Here is a 27,680-nt window from a genome sequence, read left to right as displayed (position 1 = left end):
AAAAACAGCAGGAAAACATAATGAACAGAAGATAACTGGGGTGGAGATGTAGGCAAAAAACCCAAAACCAACCTGAATTTTGAGCTCTTTGAGGGTGGTGCCTTTTTGTTCATACGAAATTGCTATCATGAGCAAACTTGCAGCGTAGAAGTAAGTACTTCTCTGCTAATGACACTGAAGTATTTAACAGGGAAAACTGCTCCATGCAAAAAAAACCCCCATACTTAAACCTTTAAATATTTGTCTTAATTAAATCTTAGCCTGTGTCTGCCTCTACCACAATGGATATTTTCGTTTGTGCCAGTGGGCAAGAATAAAAATACAGTTACTAGCTTTGTTTCTTACCTCACACATCTGCAAGAGCGATTTGTGAGATGGTTCCTGAAATCTAGCTCTTAGCTTGTGACTTTGAAATCCATGATTTTTTAAGAAATTAGATTAGTCTGAGTATTTTAATGGCTGGTAAAAATTGAGCAACTTAATTTTTAATCTTTGGAACTCTTGAGAGGGCTTCTCTGCTTAGCATGAAACATGAGTTTTTTCTTCAGTTCTTGTAAACAAAATTAGCTATACAAATTGCATCCAAAACCACCAACAGTCTGTTACTTACAAATCCCAGTGTTAAAGCTTATCACTGTTTAATTTTATGAGTGCCCCAAATGTAGTTAAATCTCTACAGCGCACGTAACCGAAACAATTCACAGATCTGTTTCTCTAAATGCTAGTGCTTTCTACTAGCTGGTGCCAGTTTTTCCATTTGGACTGACAGAGATAAATCTGCAAACTATTCAGTACATATTGTAAAGTCTTCCTTCTTCCGCTATCTTTGGATTTTTGTTTTTTACTGCCACATAAGCAGTTAAATACCATCTGCTCTTAAGCATTGAAAATAATTTCTCAGGAACAATGGCCAGTGCATACTATTCAAGAGATTAAGCAAATACCATAAAAATCATTCTTGGAAATAACAATCTCCAGTCTCTCCAGAATGCTTCAATGATAGTCTCAAAGAGCATAAAATAACTCAGTAAATTCGTAATTACACCAGAAGCATGCAAAAGAATTCATAGCACTACTGTATCAACTGTATGGTGGTGTTCAGTGATATTTGCTGTATGTCTTCTTTTTACCATGGAAAATAACAGAAGAGGGTAGGTAAGGCAGTAACGCCTCAGGCCTAATTTTAGCATCTGCATATCTAATGCCACTGAGAGAGCAACTTTCAGTTCACTGGAATTTTCAGTAGGAAATTCTCCACTGGGGATGGTCTCACAACAAATTAGCAGAAGGCAGTCCTTGGGAAAGTGTTACTTTTGAGATCTTCATTGCATTTGGACTGAGCAGTGATGTGGTGGCTGGGGTGAATAGTAGTTGGGACAGAAACTTGCTCTGTCTACTGACTCAGGTGTTGGAGCTGTATATGGAGTAGATGTCAGAACATCAAAACTTGTAACACCAAGTTTCAAGATCTTACAGTAGAGATTATTAAATCTGCTTGGCATGGAGACATAACTGTGTCCTACAACATATGCTGAACTCCTCTGTCATCCTAATTAAACCCACAAGTGATACTGCATGTGACAATCCTCAAACATGAAATCTGTGACCATCCCTACCAGAGAAGTCGGATAAACCGAATGCGCCCCACTCTTCTTCTATGAGAAGACGCATCAGTGAGTCATTTTCTTCTGGATTCTAAAAGACTAAAAGAGTGTACAGATGGGTTTGATGTCAGACTTCTCCAAGCATGAATGCGTGTGTTTCCTACAAAAAGTAAAAAATCACAAAAAAGGCACAACTGAAATTTTGTGGGATCTATTGTACAAGTGTGTTTCACTCAAAGTATCTTTTAAAAAGAGAACCACCCAAAAAAAAATCTATAAAGGTAGAACAGAAAATAAATTAATTTAGCTAAATTTGAGTATTCATTTACCTGTGAGGGACACATGATGAAGAATCCTGGTGTGATTGAATAGCAAAAGTGTCCTCTTATCTGACAGAGCAGTGTTCTGTTTAAACTTTTAAAAATACTTAGTACAAGTATGTGAGAATTAGTAGCTTATATGTAGATAGGTAATTAAAAAATTGTTTTATGTAAATGAGCATCATTTGCTGTGTAAAGCTGCTCATATCATTCTGTCTAGGTTCTGAAAAAAGACATATATTGTCAAGACAGGGATAAACTGCAATAACTTTTCTGAAACAGTCACTTTATCCTATAGGGAAACTGGTCTCTCAAGAGATTCAAAATGGACCGCCAAGGCGTGACTCAAGTATTGTCCCGCTTGTCTTACATATCTGCCCTGGGAATGATGACTAGAATCTCTTCTCAGTTTGAAAAGACGAGGAAAGTAAGTGGTCCTCGTTCACTCCAGCCATCTCAATGGGGGATGCTCTGCCCATCTGACACTCCTGAAGGAGAGGTGAGGAGCTTCTATTTTGCTTTTATTTCTTGTCTTGAGGAATGGAGACACTGTTTATTTTGAAGCAGGTGAGCCTCCATCAGAGGAAGAATTATGGTAAGGAGGTTTCTGGAGAGATAATTATCATCAGCTTGATAACTTCTGTGTTTTCTCACGTCCTATCTATTTATATCCTGGTCCTCCCTACTATTGCCTTTTTACTCCTACGTGAGAGGACTGTCTGGAAACTGTTCAGAAATCATTCAGTTGCGTGGGAATGACATGTGGCCTCCAAGTTTTGCTCTTTCGATCAGAGCAGAGAGGAGTCCTAAACTCTTACCCTATTGTTCTGTAATAAAAGTTCTGCTCTGAAATTGCATTGTCAACCTGCAGTTTTTCTAGAAACATTTATTACCACAGAAACAGCTTTACCCTACAGTTTGAAGGAGAACACTGTCATATGTTTTACTTTAAAGACATCACCCAGCTCTTTCAACCAAATGTTTGATAGTGGCAGTCTTCTTTCTTTTCCCCTGGATGGAAAGTACTGGGGGAACTTTGAACTTTCTGGCATAAATATGTAGTTAATATGAGCTAGTCTCATTAAGCAGCTGAAATGAAATTACACTGTATAAGGTACTTGGATGTATTTTCTATATCTTTCATTTTAAAATGTTGAAAATTGTGTTAGAACATACTGGATGTTTGGCAAATTGATAAATAGACTGATTTTGTATTTCCACTATGTTTTTAAGTAGCTGTTGCTTTAAAGGGAGAAATACAGGGTTATAGAAGGTTGGATAACTTAAGAACTACAACTTCATCGCCTATATGTTTTATTAGTTTGTAAATGCTAAAACATTACATTTCAGTGTAATAGAGAAAAATCTTCCTTTCTTCCCTCCTAATTTTCAGTGTAGTTAATTTGGTTCATTTGTTTCACTTTATACTTAGACTTTTTTATTGTTCGTAAGCACAGTGAGTTGTAGTAATACTGTTACCACTATTAGTAGTATTGGAGTAAAATGGTTTTGGTTTTGGGTTTGTTTTTTTTCTTCATTTTAGGCTTGTGGTTTGGTTAAAAACCTTGCCCTTATGACTCATATTACAACAGATATGGAAGATGGCCCGATTATTAAATTAGCTAGTAATCTTGGAGTTGAAGATGTCAACTTGCTCTGTGGTGAAGAACTTTCATATCCAAATGTGTTCCTTGTTTTCCTTAATGGTATGTAACTTATGAGCAGTCTTGACTGATCTGTGGCTGATAGAGAGTTACATTTACAAGTTCAGAGCTTTATTCACAGCAAGTATTTAATTTTGCTGTAATCTTTATGTATTTTTATACTTATTCATGCAAGTGCCTTTAAAAACAGAAAAGAAACACCAGTTGTTTGCAAAGTTTAGCAATACTACTCTCTTTAAAACTACCTTTTAAAGGGCAACTTGCTTTGTGAATGGCTAGAAAAAATTCAGACCTTGGAAAATAGGGCTTTTTGTTAAAGGGATGATTTGACATATGTGCTGTTCATCTGCATGCTTGTGTTCCTTCTACGGCTTTCTATACGTACAGGTACCATGATATCACATTTCAAAATATTGACAGATTAAAAACTACAACTGCGATTTTTACAGTAACCCTTTGTCAACAGCATCTACTTCCAGGGACCAGTATTTAATGTCTGTCACCATGAATAAGTTCTCCATTTACCTTTGAATTAAACAGCAGCTGTTCTTCAGTCCTGCCTTTTCCCAGTAACATAAAATCAATGCTTGACCAAACTTCATTGCTTTGATCTGCTTTTCTGCAGCCGTATGTTAAACATAAGGTTCAGTGAAACCACATGCACTTTTTCTGTCTTATTTTCCAAAGGGGAGTGCAGAGCAGAATTAGACTCTTCCTTCACAAGCTTAATCTGTGGTATGGAACAAGGTAGTTACGTTCCTACGTGTAAGTGTTCAAGTGCTAAGTGTGGCAAAACAATTTACTATTCAGTCTACTAGTTTCTAGATTTAATCCATAAAAAGTTTCAGGCTTGTGGATGACTGACTTGATTCTGATTTAAGCTTGTAACCCAAGAGGGCAGAAAGTCCTCAGTACAAATCCTTTAAGCTATAAAGATCTTTTTATTGTCTTACAAACTCCTTACATTCTTATGCTTTATCTCCTCCCTTAAAGTTTTGTTTAAAACAAAACCACAGTTATTTTACATATTAAGATAACTTTGGTCAGGTAACTCTAAATGAATTTTACTCTCTTGTTCATTAAGAAAATAAAATATTCGTCATCAGGAGAGTAAGATACTCATCGTGTTCATCATACTTAAGTACATCAGAGTACTTAATTATGCACTAAAGTGCCCTGCTTAAATAACAGTAGCTTGCTGAGCTGTTTTCCTGAAGGAGGAATTATGGTGCTGTTGTGAGTGATCACATATATCAAAAATGCCAGGTCTTCCCAAAATTTCTGACAAGGCAGCAGGACAGTTCCTTGCTCTGTTCTTCGAAACCTTGGATTCATTTCAGTACAGGTGAAATTACAGGCTTCAGAAGTGTTGTTTGCTTGTATGCCAGTTGCTGAATGGGCACCTGAGCAGAAACATATGAAGAAAGATGGAGAAAGATGGCTTCTGAAGCTATTTGGAAGCAAATAGATAGATGACCTGTGAAATTCTGATACTTAAGGTTTTTAGGTTTCTTGAGAGAAAAAGAACAAATTCATGTCAAAAAAGGGAAATTTTATGACAACTCCTGTTATTTGAAATGAGTTAGGAAGTACTTCTATGCCCGCTAGATGTGATCAGAATTTCTGAGTAGAGTTTGGATATGCAAAAAATGCACAATGAATTTGTTCTCTTTCTGAACAGGTAACATTCTCGGTGTCATACGTGATCATCAGAAATTAGTCAACACGTTTCGGATAATGCGTCGGGCAGGTTATATCAATGAATTTGTTTCCATCTCTACAAATCTTTGTGACAGATGTGTCTACATTTCCTCTGATGGAGGGAGACTGTGCAGGTAAACATCTCATCAGAATTCTCTGACTAGTGAGCTTACTATAAACATTGTCTTATGCACTGTAAATACACTGGGCTAAGAGTTTCATGGGTACAATATAAGCAAATTCAGTAGGACCTGACCATCTTTTTTTCTGCGTAAATAGCCCTCATTCAAAACAGGTCTGAAAAACATCCTAGATAGTCAAGCACCTTAAAAAAAAGAACAAAAGCCCAGAGAAATCCGGTTTATCTGTAAACAAAATTCAAAACAAATTCTTTTATCTTCTTAAAAAGGGTGAGAGGGGATTAAAATCTATGATTGGCAGTTCTAGTAATATCCAATGCCCTCAGAGGAGTTTTTAGCTTCCTGTGAAGTGAGAAACAAACAGCCTTTGGTCTGGTATCCCATGGGTGTGATACCACATTTTAGAATGAGAAGCTACTCATTGCCTTTACTTCTGGTGCAAAACTTCCTTAGGTGTGTATACCTGTTTGTTATAATACCAAGAAGTATGTCTTCCAACTTTGGTTTTGTTCATTGCTTACCCTTAAGTAGGTAGGAAATTCAGTAAACCAATAAGGAAGGTCTTGAGATGTGTTTGCTCTTTATTAGACATAGAAAGCAGAAAAGAATTGGGTGTCAAAAATGACAAAGAATGGAACATAACAACATTTTGAGATAGAAAATCATGTTCATTTATAGCACAGGATAGAAACTCTGGTCAGATTATGGTAAGTGTGCAACTAGTTCAAAAAAGGAGTAGCCCACTAGCACTGACTACTTGTGTGCATATTTTGTGTGTACTTTAAAGAAGCAGCAGTCACAACTACAGTTGGCATTCCACCTTACTCAGTAATTGAATTTCAGAGTATGTTGAAAGTTGGGGGTACCCTAGACGCTCCAAAATAGTACATGTACAAACTATCAGTTAATCATGCCTCAAGAGATACAGAGTAGGAGCATATTCAGTGGCAGAGAAAACACTTCTCCAGTCAGGGCTAGTATCAGCCATTCTGCGGGTTTGGAGATGCAGCAAAACTTCTGATTTGTAATACAAAGACAAGTGGTATCATATAGTTTTCTAGGAGTTTATCAAGTTTGCTCAGTGGCAACACCAACCTGCAATTGTTCAGCTACCATTTGAAAGTAGTCTTCAAGCTATTATTTAGACTTCAGAGTGGACTCCACAAGTATCTTGTAGCTATTTGCTGCTCTTTATAAGAGAAACTTGTCCAAATAGCAACAGCCCTTGACATTTCATTCTTGCATACCATCCTTTGTGTCAGTGTTTTTGTGTGGTAAGGAAGCCTTCAGAGATCCATGTGTTGTTGAAATTTATGGATTTATCTGAGGTCACCCATAGTAAATGCCTGTAATTTACATTATGTAAGTAACAGCAAAATGCATTCTTGCATTTCGACACTTAAGCACAAACTGTTCACCCAGTGTTGTATGAAGTCCCTGCAGTATCCATAGAACTTAGTGCTGTTCTTAGATTTGTAGATTGGGAAATCAAATCTTTTAAAGCCAACCACAAGATGTGAAGGTAAAACGTATAAAACACTAGTTTAGAGATTTGGAGGGGGGAAAGAAGCTTCCTCCTCAAAATTGAAATCTTAACTTTTCTTGTATACTTTTTGGGTACTTCATAGGCAATATGTCAGTTCAGGGTGTCTGTGTATCAAACCAGAGTTTGAATAACTACTGTATTTATGTGTTACCTGCCTAAATATTTGTTAAGATAATACTTCTGTTGTTTTGTTTTTTCTTTTAATTGTAGACCCTACATAATTGTCAAGAAACAAAAACCTGCAGTTACAAACAAGCACATGGAAGAGCTGGCTCAGGGATACAGGTACACAATTCAAGTAGACCATATTTGTGTTTACTAAGTAAACACTGTGTGGAAATACTTCAGTTAGTATTTCAGTATTTTGGGGTTAGCTATGTAGAGAAGTTTACTCTCTTAGATATATTAATAATTGGTATATTAGAGATTTAAAGTCTGAATTAAGTCTGTTGGTCTTTTTACTGCTAAGAAATTGGTAATTATACAGAATAAATGCATCTCACAGGCTCATCTTTTTGCAAGTGGAAGGCCTGAGGCAGTATAGTCCTTCTCATTGAAAAAATCAAACATTTTGAAGGAATATCAACTTGATTTCCCTAAACTAGGCACATTCAGAATTAGTTTTGAAACTCCTTGCGCATTTTTAGTTTGGTTGTTTAAAATAACACACACAAAAGTGTTAAATTTAGCTCTAACTAATTTTTGCAAGCCACCACAAAAACTTGCTAGATTACCCTTAAATTTGCTCACATTTTTCACTCATAGTGCCAATGAGTACATGCAGGAAGATTTTATTTAGTTGTTCAGATGAATGACATTGGTCAGCCAGACTGTGTGAATCAGTAAATGGGCAAGGGGCTTAATTTTAAAAAATACATTTTCTTTAAATATGCAAAATGCGTAGAACTTTTGATGTAAAAATATTTTTCTGGTGTAACTTCTACACATCACATTCCTCCCATATGCGTACTATGTATTTGTGCAGAAATACAAGCAAAGACGGTACTCCTAGTGTAAACTTTTAATTTAACTGTAGGAATTTTGAAGACTTCTTGCACGAAGGCCTTGTTGAATATTTGGATGTGAACGAAGAAAATGACTGTAACATTGCACTATATGAACATACAATTAATAAGTAAGTATGCATTCGGGTGAAACACTGGTACAGGAAAAGTTTTCATAGGGTGACTCTCTGAAATGCAGCCATATTAATAATGTTACTGTTTTCACACACACTGCTCCATTGCAGTACAGTTTCCTTGGTTGAAACAACTCAAGATGAAAGCTAAAGAAAGAAATCTGTTTACACACATCCTAAATTTTATCCAGGGGTGATTACAAAAAGGGGTTTATCTTTTAGGTTTTGGGGATCTAAACTACAAAATACTTAAAGATATATCCTGTTTCTTTTGTTCTAATTATTGGGCTGCTCATCATAAGTAATTTTATACAATAGGAATCCACAAGGAAAATGATTCCATGTGTTAAATCATGATCCTAGCATGTCATGACTGTTATTTGGGAAAATCTGTATGGCTGTAGAGGGTCCCTAAGCAACCATCTTACATTTTGACTTTTAGATGCATAATAGACCCTGATAAAAATGTCTGTATCATTCTGTGTATTCTTAACCCTATGAACTAAGCCCATTCCTGATGTGTGATTTTCATTTAGAAAGTTTTCTAGATTTGTTGTGGTTTCCATGTATATGAAGGACCTGGAGCTTTTTTTTTTTCCTGTGTCTTGTGACTGTGATAAAGAGCCCACATTAAAGGAAGGATTCTTTTAAATTGTTAAGTCTTCCTATCGTTTTTCCTTTTTTTTTTTTAATTTTTTTTTTCTGACAATATCCTGTCAAGTGAATATAAGATGTTAGAAGTTATCTCCATGAAATGATTGATCAGTAGATTTATGCAGAAAATGCATTTTCTAAATGTTTTGTCCCAGTCAAGCACTCGTGGCAGCCAGCAGAAAGCCATCATTGATTTCAGTGCATCTGGATGAGACCTTCAGTTATCATTAACCTTTGTCAGATGAAATGCATTAAATCTGCTAATTATATTGAATTGCTCCTGTCCAGGCTTTTGAAGACTTTATCCCTTTAAGAAATTACTCTTGCATGCTCTTGGCTGGCTTCTGTATACATGAGCAGAGAAGAGCACACACAGTTGCTGTCATTTGTGCCAAAATCAAATAACTTCCACAAAGCACCAGAGCTGAAAAGTTTAAGTTACAGGACACCTGGCACAGCTAGGAATATTAATGGAGCATATCACATGAAATCGCTGTTTAATCAAAAATAGGAGACAGTGAACTTCCAGTAGATTAGTGTGAGAAAATGATTCTACAATAACTGCCGAGAACTTTGGGAGATTCTTGTGTTATCCATCAATTTCGTTTGAGTTTAGCTTCAGTGCTTGTAGCTAATAGTGCCATAAGTATTTGAGCTTACACTGGATAAGCATGTTGCTCCTTGTGTTTAGTAGTGATATTCCCTACATCCTGAGTAGTTGATTTGTGTACTCCCTTCCCCCAGCTGATCATCTTGCATTTTAATGGTGCAACCATGTTGGTACAGCTTGTTCTGGTAATACGACTGATGCAGTCCACTATTGTGAAGTATCCCATTAACATTCCTGCTTTTGTAATGTAGGGATCTTTTAGCTACAGTATCCTCTCTTTACCTTCCCAATCCAATTAGTTTTTTTTTTTCTTTGGAGGATTTGACTCTATTTAATGTGTTCAGTTTCTTCCTCACACATTTGTAACTGATTTTCAGACTCATGAGATTACGTCCCTTTTTTGGGCTCATTTCTGGTAGTGACATTTTGACTTACAGAAATTAAACTGTTCTGTAAAGTTTGAAGATCTCTTATTAGCACTTCGGAATACTTCATAAGATACTAGGACCTGCAGATGTTGTATCTTCTTTGGCTGAAATAGGAAAAATGGAAAAATACTTGTATTGAATCCCCTATCTGAAAATGTATATGTAGTTCCATGCCCTAGTATTTTCTGTACAAATTCACTGACTTCACTGTCAGTAAGTCTTAAGCCTTTTGTTTTATTGTTTGAGAAGTGTCAGCAGTTCTGTGAAGTTCTGCAGAATGGGGAGCAGTCTGTGCTTTAAGTTTGCTACTTGCTCCTGAGACCATTTTGCAATTACTTGACTGCAATTAGGATTCTGCCATTCATTAATTGAAGCCAGGCTTCAATTAACACAGCTGCTTTTTATCAAGTGAAGAATAGTGGCTATCCTGTGGCCAGCGGGTGATTTTTAGGTTGCTTAAGCATATTTGTGATTTATAAAGATTTCTGGGTACGATAAATCATTTCACTAGGTTTGTTCCTCAGGGTTTCCAGATTTTTCAGTTTTCAGACTTCATTTTTTTCTAGTAGTACATATATTGTTTATGTAAGTTTCTGCTGGTCCTTGTCTTCAGTCTTGTGATGATTTGCTGGCTTGTTAAGAGTTGTAAAGATTTTGCCAGTCATTTCCTTTTCCAGGTCTTAAAGTTTTGTAATCAAATTAATGTCATTAACTAATTTTAAAAAGTCTTCCAAAAGACTTATAAGAGAAGTCAAACATTAAATATGTGATTTTCATAATGCAGTGGGTTAGGTGTGTGGCAGAAGCAGTGCATGCCTAAACCCAAGCTCTGTGTGATAACTCCAGAATATTGTGAAAGATATTCTTTGGATAGATTCAGTTAATATTATCTTTAATTCAAATTTCCCTATTTCCTAGTTACTTATCTTGATTTAAATTCACATCTGCTCCAGCCAAGCTTTATTGTACACTCCATCCTTAGACTTAATCTCTCCACTTGCATCCCAATGCATGTTAAGGTTTGTCTTTGTTGAGCATGGACTTTCTCCTCTGAAGCTCATGCCAAGTGGATCAAATTTTGGTGTTTCTCAGTCTTTACTCCTCATCCCTGTGTTTTTACATGTTATCGATACTGCCTTTTAACAATGTAATTACTTCCAAAGTACTTGCAGAGCTTTTCCATTAGTGTTTTATTATGCCTTATCACCTGTGGCATTGGATCTGTTTTGGATGTAGATGTTTTCCCTCTAGCTGACTACATAACAGACCTTTTAAGACTAAAACTACGTTTTTGTTTTTTCCAGTGCCTGAATCTGTCTTGCCTTTCCTTCCTCCACCTCCCCAGTGGATTCTTAAGATCTCTGAGATTTGTAATTTCATGTGAAGGACTCTCATTATGGGAGAAGACATTCCTTAAGGCATTTTAGGTCTTACTGTATAAAGTGATGATTTATTGTCTTACTTAGCTCCCTCAGGTTGTCATTACCTGGAGGCTTTTTTTCCACGGTGGAAATTCGTAAACCCTCATTTATTTCTCCTTTATTTCTTCTCATGTGGAAACACTTAAAGCCAAAATAAAGATTTTTGTAAAAAAATAAAAAATAAAAAAAAATCCCATAGTGAATCCGTATTTTGAGGTCCTGCTGACTTACATTTTCCTAAACAGAATTAACTGAAGTATTATGAGATACTGCTAAATTAAACAAATTCTAGTGAAGATGTTTGTTCACAAGATGGCTATAATTGGTGTTCTTTCTTTTAAGAGATACAACGCATTTGGAGATTGAACCTTTCACACTTCTTGGTGTCTGTGCCGGACTGATTCCATATCCTCACCACAACCAGTCCCCAAGAAACACTTACCAGTGTGCCATGGGGAAACAAGCAATGGGTAAGACTTTTTTTTTTTTTTTTACTCCTTTTTTGAGTGCTGTGTACTTTTTGAAGCTACGTAGCAAAAGAAATCAGAAATTCTTTCTTTCTAGCTCATGTGAAAGCTTTGCTGGGAAGAGGAAATCGGCACTTCTTTTTAGCTTTGAGGAAGAAAGAATTTACCTATGAAAGCTGGAAAAATGAAAAGCAAAAATACCATTCAGTTTTGCTCAATGAAGAGCAATCATATCTGCAGGTCTTAATACTTTAAATAAAAAACCGGAGAAACTGGGGCACTATTTTTTTTGTTGTTTTTTCTTAATAATTGTCATGGCTTTCACATTTTCAGCCTAGCTGCAAGATTGACAGAGTGTTTTTTTCCTCTTTATGCTCTAATATGCTGTGGGTTTCCAGACAAAAAGAGTTTAAAGTGTTCTCACAAAGAGAGACAGAGCATGGAAAGATGAGAATTTCCCTGAATAGTTGAGTAGGTGTCCTAAAAATTAATAAATAAATAATTACATTGACATTAGAGTAATCAAAAATGTGAAAGAAAATGTTTAGTTACTTGAACACTTCCTGCAACTGTAGTTTCTGTTTTGGGCTTTTTCTGGTTTGGATGAAGAGGGCAAGTAACAGCTCTCAGTAAAATGGCTGAAAATTGCATCACTTAATAATTGTTTCTACAAATGTGATAGTTATTCATTAAAACCCAGTGGTTTTACATTTGTTATCATGGGTGATTGACACTAGGCAAGTTCTGATCCTTCCTTTAATACTCAGCTAAACTAACATTAAAGCATCCAAGTCATATGTCCCATGATCAAGCCAGAGTGAGTCCCAGGAAGAACCTGACCAGTAGTACATCAGTTCAGACAGCTGTATTCAGACTGGTGCTGTACATGCCAGTTTTATGTGTTATATTGATGACTTGCTTGCAAGTCGAGACCTACAGTAGAACAACTCTGTGCCATGGAAAAACTACCACTTCTATTAGGTTTACTAAAGCATTTGTTGGATGCTGTGTGTTCAAAACTGAAACACTGCACCTTTTGTGAGACTTCTTTAGCAGAATTAATAGCAAAGCAACTGCCTTGTGCTGAACTGTCATGTTTGGTGCCTCAAAATAGCAGAAAGTAGCAACAGATGCATGTCCTCCCTTTACATTTAAAAATAAAGAGGAGCAATGCAATCTTTTCCCTTACAGTTCTCCCCCATCCCATTATCTTTCCCCCACCCCTGAGTCTCTATTTTATGACTATTAGTCTCAGAAGGTTTGGTTAGTTACCACACACAGTTAAGCAGGATCAGTGTGTACAGAAAGCCAATTCAGTATCTGTGGAGTTCTTTTGTAGTTTTGTGTGTGAAGGTTTTTTTCCCGTTTTGTTTTGAGTGTCATTTGCAATTCATTGTCTGTGTTTTCTGAGGTTGGTGTATTCAGCTGCTTTGACCCTAGGTCTTGCACATTTAGCTCCTTGGATACAATCCTCTGACGTTCCTGCTGACGCTAGGAACACAAAAGCCATTGAATATCTTGAGCAATAAAAAAAGCCTTTGTTTCGGTTTGTTATGACAAAACACCTGACTCAAAGAATAAGCAGCTAGATAAAAGTACATTTTAAAAGTTGGCACATGACCTGAGCTGTGTTTTCCTCTGCCTCAAGTATCTGCAAACACCTGAGGATTTTTATAATAACTGTTAAAAAAAAGAAAAAAGCCACCATAAGTGACAATAGATAGAGGCAGAAAATATTTTTCTCCACATTTATTGATCAGTTGACACTTAGAGGATATTCCTGAAACTTTTCACGTGGAGGGGGAGTTCTGTTTATATTTAGGAGAATATGTGATGCAGTGCTTCAAACCCCCACTTTTCAGTAACTATCTTATTTTCTTTCTCCATACTGAAATGGCAGAGCAGCTCCTGGTCCAGCATTGCCATTTAGAGAGTCTCGTGTCCAAGTCCACTGTGCCGCTCCCTTGGCCGTCAAAACCTGGGGGCATGAGGGGAGCCCAGGGGCTCAGGCTTGGAAAAGAGAGCCCTGTGCTGCTCAACACTGACCCCCTCTGACCATGTCACAGAGCTGTGCCAGCAGCTTTGGACACTTAGCTCTTTTAAGTAACATCAAGCCAGGGAAGGGTGTGAAAGCACAAGTAAATGGAGAGTGGACCTCAGAGTCTGCAATGGGGTCTGTAATACAGTATCTCTGAAAAGCATTAGGTGTTAAAATATTAATGTTTCTGCAGGATAACGTTAAATGTCCTGAAAAAATGTCCCTTTCATGGGCAGAATGAGTCATCTTGAAGGAATAGGGCTGAACAAACTGGGTTTCAGTGAAATGAAGTTGAAAGAAATCCCTCTGTTTTGGCACAGTAATTTACCATATGTTGCAGGTCAAACTGTAAGACTGAGGGGAAGTTATGATTATGTGGCAAATAAAGCAGCAGCTGCAAAGACCTCAGTTGAATGTTGACATTTCAGTGCAAAGTTAACAGTTGTAGCTTAAATCTGAGAAGTATTTAAGATTAACATACAAGAGTCTATGCTGTTTGTATTCCATGTGTTGCTAAAATAATGTGTAAGAGGATCAAAGGCTCCTACAATTAGTGAAATAATTTTAAACGGAGCTTCTCAAGTCCATTAAGACATAGTTTGACACACTGTACCTCTGTTACTGTGTTGTATAAAAGCCTGATGTCAGAAATTAAAACATACACATTTTCCTGCCAGTAATCCACCATATTGCACACGCACATGTACATCTGTGAGAGCATCAGTGTGGGTACACAAAGCAAGCTGTACACTCTCACAGCACAACTGTGCACTGCACTTTCAATGCATATGTCATTACGTGAGTCTTGAGTAAGGAGAGGAGGGTTTGGATGCTAAAGATTACTTTAACCTGTGAAAGAGTAGACGTAATTTAGGGGAGGGTGGTAGGTGGACAAGCTTTGTTGCAGAGCTTTATGTTGAAGCAACTTTGATATTACAAAAAAACCCTCTTACTGTATCATGTACATACTGCTTTGCTTCTGTGAAGTAGCAAAGCCCTTTATATACTGCCTTACCTTATACTGTAACCAGCTGAATATGTTAAAGTTGAGTTGAGAAGACAAATGTACTTCAAGGAGCTGAGTGCTGGGGGTTTTTGGGTTTTGGCAGTTATGAAAGGCTTGTTAGTAGGATGAGAGCTAACAGAGAACTGAAACAAACTTCAAAGCAAAACCAGCTGTTGCTGGTCATCACAGCTGGACCTGAGTATTTTGTGATCAGGGCTCAGTTTTGCCACTGTTCTTTGAGGAGCAGCACTTGTGCTCTGTGACACGGTCTCTTTTTGCTGGCTCTTCTGTCCCTGGTAGCAGATGCAGAAGTGCTGGAACAGAAATGAGCCAGACTACTAACCCCAGTTTACCCATAATCTTTTTAACTGACTTCTTAATCTTTCTACGGTGAAAAGAGTATTTCAAATGCTGCACGTTCAGATCACTTAATATGTGTACTGTGAAAATCTCTCTGAGATGAGTTGGGAGTCCCCTCTACAAGGCCTAGTGCAGCATTTAGAAATTCCTTTCTCTGCTGACTTGTGGTCATATGTAAGAATAGTAGAAAATCCATGGTGAAATCAGGAGAAATACAGTAGTACAGCAGGTCTTTTCTTGGCATGTGCAATAATAGCCCTTTTGGCTCATATCTTAAGTAAATTGTTTTCTGTATCCTTATTTTGATTGTGCTATGTAAAGTTGCTCTAAGTAATACACCAGAGAATTGAATAAATGTTTGTTTTAGCTGGCTGTTTGTTCCAGTGAGTTCTCAAAACTCTGCATCAGAATAAAAATACCCTACTTATGCTAAATATCAGTCAATAGCATTTTTATAGTGATTACTTCACACTAAAGGATGATCAAATGATACTTAAAAATAAAAAGTCAGGAAATGGTGAAAAAAAAGGAAGAATGCACACATGCATTAACAATATACCCAGCAAAAAAAAAAAAAAAGAGAAAAGCAAGAAAATGATCTTTGTTGTATCCAGGTCAACCTTGTGTGTTTTGCTTTAAACAGGGCTAATTACCAATGAGAAAAAAAAATTGGTTCTTGCTGTTGGGATCATTATAAACGTGGGTCATTGTGAGCAGGGTTTGTTATGGTGAACTTTAATTATACTTTACTTTCACTTGGCTGTTTGGCTGAATCAGACAAGGGCTCTGTTCTTTCACAGGGAAAACAGAAATAAAGCTAGTGACTTCCCCCATTTCAACACCCACAATGAGGTCTCATCCCAACACTCTAGTCCTCAGAAGACAGGAGCTGCTCCTTAATTTTAAATAAGCAGATTTTGGTTTAAAGCTGTGGTTTGTTAGACCAGTCTAGAGAAGGCATTATTTGTATAACCATTAAATCATAGTAATTAGGACAAATGTTGTTGGCATACAGCATGCTTTTTGCCTAATTTATTTCACTTGTACGCTTGAATCATTCTCTAACTGGCTTCTTTCCTGCTAGGGTATCCATCATTTGTGCATATGTATATGTTTTCCATTTGATATGGTACAGTATTCAACTCCTGAAGACTTGACAAATACAGTTTATTATTGAGGCTCAAAATCTCAGTGATGTCAATCGCTTATGGCTCCTGGTCTGATACAAACAGTAATAGTTCTGTTAGGCTCATCTGAACTTCTGATTACAAAATGCCAACTTTGAAATACATGGAGCTCTGAGAGAGAAATAATTTGCATTGCCTGAAATATTGTAAAAGTGTCAGCTGTAATCCTTGATATATAGGGGATTTCCACAGATTTTTACTGAGGTATAAGACAAGTTTAGCTATGATCAGGTGCTCCAGACATTGTTGCATCTTCGTATCCCTAACCAGTGAACCATAGCACGTACAGCATATAAGCATCTCAGAGGAGAAAAACATATGCAAGCATTTAAAAAGTGAAAGTTGACATGGCTTTCTTGGGAGAAGATTTCTCTCAACAACAGGAATATGCACCTGTCCATGAAACTTTGAAGACGAGCTTTACAGCAGAAAACCTATCCTGAAAGCACTCAGATTATTCATCTTAGGTGCAGAGGGAAAAATGGTCTAACCCTTAAGTTTTTTATTTGGAATTTTCCTACCTGTGTAATAGGAAAACCAAGGTGTTTTCTTTTTTTTTTTATCAAAGTGGAATGAAAACAGCAGGTAATACTTGTGCTAAGAGAATATCAGAAGTAATAGGGCTCTCAGATGGTAGACCTTGAGGGGAGTGACTGGGAAGCTATTAATTATTGATGAATCCAGGCCCTGTGAGCTTGTTTCTTATGGGACACAGAAAATACTGCTCAGAGATGACTAATTTCATTCTCAAAGAAAAAAATAAAAGGCAGAAAGGCAGCTGCTCAAAGTGAGAGACAAGTGAAGCCCATCAACTGTACCAAATCTTCCTTGCCGTTTGAAAATGCTGTGCCTGTGGCTTCAAATCCATTTTTTCTAGAACCAAGACAAGTCCAAGTGTATGAGACTCAATTATAACAGTTTATTTTCAGACAGTATCTGTTGAGCTGTCTCCTCATTATTGTCCTTTGAAATCATCACAGAATCATAGAATCATTTGGGTTGCCTTAAAGCTCATCCAGTTTCATCCGCCTGCCACAATCAGGGAACACCTTCCACTAGACCAGGTTGCTTCAAGCCCTGTCCAACCTGGCCTTGAACACTGCCAGAGATGGGGCAGCTACAGCTTCTGTGGGCACCCTGTGCCAGGGCCTCAGCACCCTCACAGGGAAGAATTTCTTCCTAATGTCTAATCTAAACCTGCCCTCAGACCGATGTCGTTTAGAAAAGAGAGCTTAGTGCCAAGGACAGGATAGGTCTTTGGAATACTCATGATGCTGTCTGGTTTTAGAAACCTGTTTTTCCTAGATATTTTGCTTAAATGCAGGAAATTGGAAATTGCAAGTATATGCATCTAAAACATGAAGCTGCCCTCCCGTAAGCAGATTTGTGTTCAGTTGTACGATATTCTGGCTACGTGAAGTCTTCATTATACACTGGCTGTTTTCACCTTTCCGTGAAAGCAGCCAGCCTCTGAAATTGCAGGAGAAAATGAAAAAGTTTTGAAAGACTTGTCTCCTAAGCACAGGCACTGCTGAATATTTAGCACTTAAAGCTCTAAAACTTCCACTTTTCAGACTATAATTTCTTAATTACTTAGAGACATAGCATAGTCCTGGTACAGCAAACTCTAATAACATACGATTGCCTTAACTTTTGTTCTGCTACACAACAGTTTATGTTTCCCTGCTGGGTGTTAATTATTTTTTCCTCAGATTTCAGAAGACACTTTGGCAGTTTGATGGGACAGGGCCAAAAATTTCAGTCTCAAGCTGGGAGGTCTATACAAAGGATTGAGTTCTGAACCATAAATTCAAACTTAATTTCATGTAAAAAGACAAATATATTGTGAGTGAACTTCTCCTGTAGTCTTTCTCGCAATGACGCCTCTAATTTCAGAAAGTAAACCAGTCTTGGCTGCTGTTAACTCTATGCTTTGTTTGTGCTTCGTGACATTCTAACACAGGCTGCTGTTGAACTAATTATTGCCCAGAAAAAGAAGGAAATATGATGTGGAAGACACAGAGTTTGATCCACAGTTCCTCTTGAACTCAATGAGAGTCTATTGATTCTCATGAAATTTTGGATCAGGTCTATGGAATCAAGTTCAGCTCTCCAGAGAAAACCCTATGGCTATTAGAACACTATGAATAAAACTTCATGCTTGAAGTTTTAGTCAGTGTCATGATTTTTAAAAAATTCTCATTTGCATTCAGTCGTATAGGACCTGACTTTGATTTCTTTTGTTGTTGCTCTTTTTGTCTTCATGCTTAGGTTTTCTATGTTTAAGAAAATATAAGTAATTCTTTCTGGAAGTGTAAATGAAGAAGCCACTTACATCTTTATTTAAATATAATAATATAAAGTAGTTTTAATTCTGTCTTTCACCGTTTTCCATATTTTTTTCCTGAAGTATTTCTATTACTAGATTAAATTCCTCAGTTTGTGGGTCTGTTTAATTTATGTCTTGGTTATTTTTTAAGCCAAAACATTTCTAGGTAACTCACTTTGTTCACACAGTTTTGTTTTTCGTTTACATACAGGTACTATTGGATACAATCAAAGAAACAGGATAGATACTCTCATGTACCTTCTAGCCTATCCTCAAAGGCCAATGGTAAAAACAAAAACAATAGAATTGATAGATTTTGAGAAACTTCCTGCTGGACAGAATGCCACAGTTGCTGTGATGAGCTACAGTGGTTACGATATTGAAGATGCTCTCGTCTTAAACAAGGCCTCTTTGGACAGAGGTAAGAACCGTCAGTTCTTTCCCAGTTCTCTAGAATGTGTTCTAGTACATATTTTCATAAGCTTGTTATCTTCTGGTGTTATCCTAGAATAACTCTTATTGCAGTTAAGAGTAGTACATCTCCAATTAAGAAATCAAATTCCAAAACTGCTTTGTATGCATTTGTTTGTTTTCTGCACGAATAGTGATTGTAACTCAATGCTTGCAATAGTGTGGTGAAGTTGCCAGCATGGGAATAAATTTCTGACTATGGATATTATAAGAAAAAATGGCTAATTTTCGACCTCAAATAAAAAACCATAAATAGCCCCTTTTAAATAAATATTTAGTTTACAAAAAATGGGAGTTATTATTTAATCTGTTCTGTTGGGCTTGCTTTATAGATGGTTACCTGAACCTCTGCTCATTACTAACAGAGGGGGTGTCTCATTATTTTTACCAGTAAAAAAAGCAGTAGATGAAATTAGACTTCTGAATGTATTTGGGAAAGGAATGGAATGTGTGGCAGTTTGTGTCATTGTCAGCTTATGCTCTGAGGGAAAAATAGGAGTATTGCCTACTTTCTGAGAGAAAATAACAGTGTTTTCCTAAAACAAAATAATTTAGTGTTTATTCAGAGATAAACCAATGACCTGCCTCCTTAAATTAATAATCTCTGCAGTGCTGTGTAGCTTAAGTATGTAAGCACCAAATATAAGGTAACTAAGTGAAACCAATGCTTGTGCCTGTCTCACTCTCTCCACAGTTCTTCAGCGCCTTGTATTAATGCTTCTGGGGGTTGGAGGCAAATTGCTGTAAAACTTTGTCTCTCTCTCTTTTCTGAATAAATTCCCTTGAGAGAAGACATAGTACAGTGTGATCAAATTGGTTTTAGTTTCGGGTGGCCAAAATCACATTCTTCTATCACTTCATTCCCTCTACACTCCCTTCCTCCTCGTTGCTAGGCAGCAATAATAGTATTCCTAGACATGTATCTTTGGCATTAATGTCTGCCACATTTAATTTATGCCTCCTTTTCTAAAACAACAACAACAGGCATGATTTAAAACTGAATGTTTTCTTTTCTGGTAGACTGGTAACATTTACAGGGAGAGCTGTGGTGCTTGTCAGGAGTTACTTGACATAATCTAAAGATATAGATGTACTGTATGTGGCTGCAGTGATATTTCAAATGAAATAATGTGATTAGAAAGCCTTTCTCTTGGCTGTTGTAATTCTAAATGTGATGAAAGTGTTTAGTGTTGTGGGTAGTTGCTGTACTTGGAGAGAAATTCCAGAGACGCTACTTTTCTCATCTAAAACCCAAAACAAACCTATTTGATAACAATATATATAACTCAGAATTCTTTCAGATTGGAAAAAAGTGAGCAACAGGGTGATTATATATGAAACGCTCCACCAGTACTTTCCTGGTAGGCTAGCTTGTGTCAGCCACAAACATGAGTAAAAGTTCAGGTTTCTTAGAACTCCTGAGAGGAAGAGGTGCTGTTCTCATCCTTTCACAGTCTTCTGTGTTATGTCTCTCTGTGAACCACCAAAGGTAAGAGAAATGGTGTGTGTGTGTGTGTGTGTGCAGAGGTATAGAAGTGGATTAGCACAACTTCCGAATTGGACTGTAGTCCAGTGTCTAAAAAAAAGTAGCATGCATGATCTGATTTTTAAATTGTGAGCTACTAAGTGTCCATGTACAATGTTATACAATCCAAGACAATGAATAATCTGATTAATAAATAAAATAATGTATGTTCTGTCACTCAGCAGGTAGATCAGCATTCTTGGTTTATTCTAATAATGTGTTATAAAGAGTCTTTGAACTCCTAAGCAGATGAGTTTGTGTTGCATTTTAGGTTTTGGAAGGTGTCTTGTATATAAGAATGCCAAGTGTACACTGAAGCGCTATACAAACCAGACATTTGATAAAGTCATGGGTCCGATGTTGGATGCAGCTACCCGTAAACCAATCTGGCGCCATGAAATTTTAGATGCTGATGGTATCTGCTCTCCAGGTATATCAGACTACATGTTCGATCATAGCATGTTCATAATCTGAGGCAGAAATTAATGTTCTGTTAATAATTCTTGTTCACCTTGTTTTATACTTGGTGTAATAAGTTTGTTATTTTTTTCCTGAAGGTGATGGTATTGTAATGAAAAATTAAAAAATGTTAGTTTCTAAAAGCAGCAGGGGACCAGGCACTGGGGGATTTTCTGCTTTATATTTAAGGAACTTTAAGTAGAAGAGTGTGTCTTTAATAGTGTGAATCAACTTGTATTCCTCTTCTGTTCCTGAACTGACAAACTTTTGATTCTGTAGGTTTTTACTGTTGTCTTTCATATGTTTTGTTGCTTTTTAAGGATAGATTCCTTATTACTTCAATTTCACATGTTAAAACCTCGTGCCTAGCTGTCAGTTAGTGCAGTTGTTTGAGGAAGTAAAACCTTGTGTTTTTAACACTTCAGCAATATGTTTGGAGAGAGAAAAGAAAATAAATACAACTACATTTAGTTTTGAGGATAAGTGTATAAGTTTCCAGTGGAAATAAATTTGAGAGAGAATCCTCCCATACTATAATCCTTCAATTGGGAAATGGTTTAATAGATCTGCCAAGATTTAATAAGAAAGGTGCTGTAAAAGGCACTAAACTTAATTCCATTATAGCAACACAACTGGGTCACTTTTGCTCTTTAACGCATCACAATGGAGCTTTCAAAGTTAGTTAAAGGAAAAAAGGCAAGAATCTCTTGGAGTATTAAGATGCTGTTCTCAGTGTGGAGGTAAAAAAACTCTGTAAAATAGTTCATGTGGACAGAAAAGAGACATAGGCTGAAGTTCAGTGTAATTTTGTGGAGGAGATGGGAGGGAAGTATTTGATGTGCATTTGTATCATTGGGCATGCTACTGGTCTGGTTTTCGATGTGAAGGGCAGGATGAGGGAATAGAAAGGAAAACAGCTGAAATATGAGACCCAGAAGCAATAGCAAGAAGTAAGTGCAAGGAGAGGCTGGAAGTAGTCTTACATAACTCATTGTGGAAATGATGTGATGTCCTGAATACAGGTGTGAATTACTAAAATTTGCCAGTTAGTCTTGCTTGTTAATTTTCTCCATAATTACAGCAAATTACTTCAGATGCTCTTGTGTATTGTTTACACCCAGGGTATGTTGAACAGCTGTTCTCATAGTGCACCAAAATGCATCTATTCTGTTTTGGTTACCAAAAAAACCCCAATCTAGTTTAATGATTCCCTTACCATATAATAGTCAATAAAATAACATGGCAAACTTCCTGGATATGTTCCTCTCAGTTAGTCCAGGTTACCTTTTTTATAAAGCTTAAAATGTATTTCCAACATAGGTAGCCAGATATGTTTCATGGTGCTTTTTTATCTTGTTCTTTATAGGTGAGAAAGTAGAAAATAAGCAAGTTCTTGTGAACAAATCTATGCCAACCGTGACCCAGACACCCCTGGAAGGAAGTGGAGTGCCTCAGCAGCCACAGTACAAAGATGTGCCAGTAACGTATGTTGCTTCATAACTTTATACTTGGGAAAGGCACTTGGAGGAAAGATATCTGAGAAAATATTGAATTCTAGAAAAGTCAAAGGAATATATTTTGCAATATGTAGAAAAAAGCAAATACCAGAATAGTTTCCTTCCTGCTCTGTGATATCTGCCTCTTTCTTTTTTTTTTCCTCCCAAAAATCTCTGCATCTCATACTCTAGGGTTCATCTCTGTTGGTTCCTCATACTGTCTTCTGCCCTTGGTTCATTTCCACACCTGCACCTGAAGCATAGTTTCAGTTAGGATATTATACCATAATTTTGTTCTTAAATACTGATGATATGTTCCTTAAACTCCCTTGTCAGCTGTAACTCTGTGTTTTTCTTTTGCTTGTTTAACTGAGGATCCAAACATTTGCAATATACTAGGAAGCTTCTTTCCATCAAGAAGAGCCCACATGGCAAGAAAATATGCTTTGTTCTTTACATGTTCAGCTTAATTCTCCCTTTGTTTCTGTTGTATCCCTTAAGCCTTTCACAGAAACATATTGTAGTCTGGAACTTTATATAATCTTTGTTTCATTAGCTTCTGATATCTAAGTTCCATGAAGACTACAGTTTGGCCAGAAGCTTCCAAAACACTGATACTTGATTGTAACTTGTGTTTGGTTCATAGATGTAAAACTTGTCTTTTTTCTTCTTGTACAAGCTACAAAGGTGCAACTGATTCTTATATTGAAAAAGTAATGATTTCATCAAATGCAGAGGATGCTTTCTTGATCAAAATGTTGTTGAGGCAAACTAGACGTCCAGAAATTGGAGATAAGTTTAGCAGTCGTCATGGGCAGAAAGGTAAGCTATCCTTTTAACAAAAATAAATGCATCTTGGATATGCCTGCTATACATGCATAATATCAACATGCATCCTCCCATTGATCAGTTCAGATCATTTATGAATGCAGTAGTAGAAGACCATGTCCCTTTTTTTTAAGTTCATCTAATTTAGCAGTGATGTTTCTGGAACCAAGGAGAGGAATTGGTACACAACTCTGACTTACGAATCTGGAAAATACAGTAGCTGCCCATTTTAAGCAAGATCAGGGCTTTGAGATTTGGTTGTTGGTTTTGTTGTCTTTTTTTCCCCGAAGTGTGAATTTGGGTTTAGGTGATAGGTTTGTCAATAGGCTGTCAAGAAAGATTGAAGAAAGGAGTGAAAGGGCTTATTTTGAATGGACAAAAAAGACCAGAAATAGAGTGGGATGTCTGCAAGTCATCTGCACAGACATATTTCTTTAAAGATGAGACTGCAGATAGATGTCTCAGAGCTGTGATGTAAGAGGGAAGCAAATCAGGAATCGATTATGAATGCACCAGCAGAGACAGGAAAAACAAGAAAATACTTTTAAAAATACACCTGGAACATGATTTGGGGCACCTCTGGATCTTCAAAGTGAGAACTGAAAATGGGTAACTACTAGGAAGCTGCTTGGTGGCAGGTATCCCTCTAGTGTTAATAGTAAGATGAAAATCAGGAACCTGTTTCTGTACCTGTTGAAAAAAGCAGTGGATTCCCTTTGACCTTGATGGCAAAACCCCATGACTTATACCCTGATCTCTGAATCTTGAAGGACTTGGAGGTGTGGGAAGAGTGCTAAGGAAGAAGTGACTGAAAACAGTCTGACTGCAACTTTAAAGTGTTTTGATCCCATTGGTCTCAATGGGGGACAGGTTGAGACATCTTTTCATCTATCTATACACTTGGAAAATACAGGTTCTGCCTCACTTTGTGCTGTGCTAAGCCTATTACCTGCATGTTACAATCTTACTAAATTTTTAGGTATTACTTTTTGGTGTGAGAACATTGCTCAGTCTCTTTAATATGTGTTAGGGAAGCAGAAAGATTGATATTACCAAATGTTTTCCATTGCAGCACATGCACTCCTTTTCTGTTGCCGGGCAAATGTGATGCTGTTTTAATAATTACTGAAGCAAAAGAATTCTTACTTCCTTGCTTTGATTTCTGAGGAACTGGAAGCAGAGCATTGAGTGTAAAGCATACCGGCCTCTTAACATCTGGTAACACAAGTATCTCCTAGGTCTCTGTGGAGACCAGAGGGAGGGAACTGAGGAAATAACAGAGGACACTGTTTAGATTTGAAACACTAATATTTAAAACTAGTTGTAGTCAATTAATTTTGCAGTAATACAAGAAATTACGATACTAGCTAAGGGATGTCTTGTAAACAAACTGGCCTTTTGTGAGCAGCGTTTTCTTTGTCAGAAGACACATGGAAGAAAGAATGCTTCTTGTTATGAGGGGCTTCCAAAAGCATCACTTTCAGCAATTTCTGACATGCTCCCACTCTAGTCCTGGTATCATGTTGGATTTGACCTTGTGCTAATTCACATCCTGTATTCTTGGTGTGGACCAGAGAACTCTGTAGGCAGATATGCCCTGGAGTGAGTCAGCAGAGAGCTGATACTTGCACAACATCCTTATGTAGATACAAGCCAATGAAAACAGATGAAACTACAACAGACGTCACCAGAAGACAGGCAGTATCCAGCTTTAAAGCTCTCTTACATGAAGCTTAAACAGAATCATTTTCAGCATATTCAGTGCCTGTGTGACTGGAAGAGGTATGAAAAGTGGTTGCTTCCAGATGGACTCAAGGCACAAGTAAAAAGTAATTCTTATAATGCTCCATGCCACTGTTTACTTCCTTACTCACATGTGTAGCCTGAAGTCAAACTTGAGATCCTTTATGACTTTCTGGGACTATGGGGATATATCATCAGTGGCAATCAGGTGGCCAGGTGTAACCAAAGTGAAAGACCACATCCCTGTCATGAGATGCAGACAATAGTAATCCTAATTTCTGTAGTCTCCAGGTTTGGTGATCAAGACACCTACCTACAGCAAGCCATCAGGCAAAAGAGGTGAAATGGGTACAAAAAGCAGTAGTTGATCCTAATGTCAGCTGTTGCCAGATGTTGCCTCAAGTTTGCATGTTTTCTGTAGAGTACAGTCAATGCAGGCTTTCTCAGTAGACTCAGCTCTTCCCAAGATCACTCTTCCAGTGTCTTTCCATAAACCCATAGAACTGGTTCTTGAAAAGAAGTAAAACAAATTCTTCTTTTGCTGTCATTAAGAAATAGAAACTCTTCTGGTAAGCACTGAAACATTTTTCCTGATGGCTTTTGATTTAAAAATAGGAAGTGATTTTCACAGGGTCCCTGAGTGTTTTGAAAACAAGTACCGGTTGAAGGCTTCAATAAAGTAAAGAAGCAGCAGTACATTCTTGACCTTTCTTTTAAAATTCAGTCTAGTTCTTGCCCTACAGACACATAGGGTGGTTTCAGTAAGTGAGGGGAAAGATCATTAGCTTTGGAGGCAAACAGCTGAGTAGTTGGAATGCTTCAACTGCTTCATTCCTTCCTTCTCTCTAGGAAGATTCTCCTTCAGGAAGGTTTCATGTAGAGTCCCTTCCATATATTTTTTTAATCTCATACAGAACAAAGATGTGCAGTACTTTTAAGGCTATGACCACTTTTAGAGCAAAGTCCATTTCTTCCTGTATTTTGAGCTTTGTGTAATTAGTCCTTTCTCCTCGTAGATGGCATGTGGTGTTCTAGCTTCAAGTTATTATATAACAATATGATCACTACTTTCCAGGACATTTTCTGACTAGAGTTAAAAAAACCCCAAACCTACAAATTGTAATAAAGAAGCTGTTTGGTTAATCATTATAAATATTTATGGACATTTGCATGAAATATTTAAGCAGGTAAGATTTTTCTCCTTGTTTGGGCTATTGATGTGCACCTGTTGAAATGGTTGAACAGGATTTAAATGGAACTGATTTTCATACCTGCCCAAAAATTAAGGAAAGGGGGCCTCCACAAATCTAGAATTAGCAGAGGAGAAAAGGTAGAAGTGAAAGAATGACAGAAGAAAGGAGAGTTGTATCAGGCAGTCTGCATTATGGCTTTAGGGAATAGAGGGCCTTCTATAACACTAAATGCAGATAAAGCATCTCACTGTCTATAGCAAGCTCATTTTAGAGGTCTTGATGGACAGAAAACTCATGAGTACTTTTGCTACTCATCAAACCCTGATACTCATGGTCAAATGCAGAAACAACTAATGTGCACTCTACTGGAATGTGGTGGTATTTTCTTTAGTATCCCCAAAGCTATAAAGAGTAATTTTTTCCCCCCACTTTCTTAGGATACATGCCCATCCTGGTGGTAAGCCTCTCAATTTGATGGCTTGTAGTATGTTGTGAGAACAGATGTTATAATAAATGGGAGAAAGGAGAAATATGCTTAGTGAAGATGCATGTGTTAGATACCATGAAAAAAAACTTATTGACAAGATCAGTGGCATTCCCTGTTTTGCAACATCAGTATACAGCAAAAAAAACAGATACAAAAATTAATATTCGATTACAGGAAATGATAGAACTGGAGAAAAGGCACGAAAAGGGAAGATCTTCTTTGCTAGCTGCTTAAAAACACAGCTGGTATCATCCTTCTCTGACGTCAAATTGGGGAAGGATCAGTCATAACAAAGGTATGTAGACAATTGTGAAAAAGAAATCATTATACTAACAGTTTAACCTTTTCCATTGAGAGAATTTTTAATTAGCCTGAATTTGTTCTCTCATCTCTGTCTGAATGCAGGCGATTGCCACTTCAAGTTTAATTTGTGAGTGTTAGCTTTAAGTGCATCATAGGGGCATTTAAACCTATGATAAGCTTAAACTAACAAGTACCTTGATTCAGTGAGAAGGAGAGAAAGCATATTTCTCTCTGTGTTATCAGTCTTCTCTGTGAAACATTTTTGTGTTCTAGGTGGAATGCATGAAGATGCGATTTGATTTCAGAGAATTGTAGTTTTAAAGTTAATTAAATATGTGCAAAATAAGAGATTTCACAAGCCACATTTCTCAGATTTTTTCATAAGTTTTTCCGTCTATGCCAAATTGATTTGTACATGTTCCTTGGGCAGAAGTGAAAGGAGTAAGAGAATTGGAAAGTGTCTGGAATACAATAAATTAAGTCTCGCAAACTAGCTTTAGTTTTTTTTGTTACAGAAGAGCCTTTCATTAAATATGTAGGCAAATTTTGTAGGCTTCTAATA

The 27,680-nt window shown here is 37.1% G+C and overlaps 1 protein-coding gene across 1 annotated transcript in view; it reads left to right on the top strand.

Annotated features, from left to right (window-relative positions):
- Nucleotides 1-27,680, top strand: part of POLR3B (RNA polymerase III subunit B) — a 73,874-nt gene that overhangs the window by 27,701 nt on the left and 18,493 nt on the right. The window contains exons 14-23 of the mRNA XM_005150424.3: nt 2,223-2,423; nt 3,468-3,630; nt 5,270-5,423; nt 7,186-7,260; nt 8,012-8,110; nt 11,569-11,696; nt 18,825-19,034; nt 20,881-21,039; nt 22,435-22,552; nt 23,244-23,386. Of these exons, the coding sequence (XP_005150481.1) occupies nt 2,223-2,423; nt 3,468-3,630; nt 5,270-5,423; nt 7,186-7,260; nt 8,012-8,110; nt 11,569-11,696; nt 18,825-19,034; nt 20,881-21,039; nt 22,435-22,552; nt 23,244-23,386 (1,450 nt within the window). The remainder of the gene's footprint in view (nt 1-2,222; nt 2,424-3,467; nt 3,631-5,269; nt 5,424-7,185; nt 7,261-8,011; nt 8,111-11,568; nt 11,697-18,824; nt 19,035-20,880; nt 21,040-22,434; nt 22,553-23,243; nt 23,387-27,680) is intronic.

Source organism: Melopsittacus undulatus, chromosome 5 (genome assembly GCF_012275295.1).
Source record: "Melopsittacus undulatus isolate bMelUnd1 chromosome 5, bMelUnd1.mat.Z, whole genome shotgun sequence".
Taxonomy (NCBI): Eukaryota; Metazoa; Chordata; class Aves; order Psittaciformes; family Psittaculidae; genus Melopsittacus; species Melopsittacus undulatus.
The sequence above is the reverse complement of the archived record's forward strand: the minus strand, read 5'-3'. Positions and strand labels throughout refer to the sequence as shown.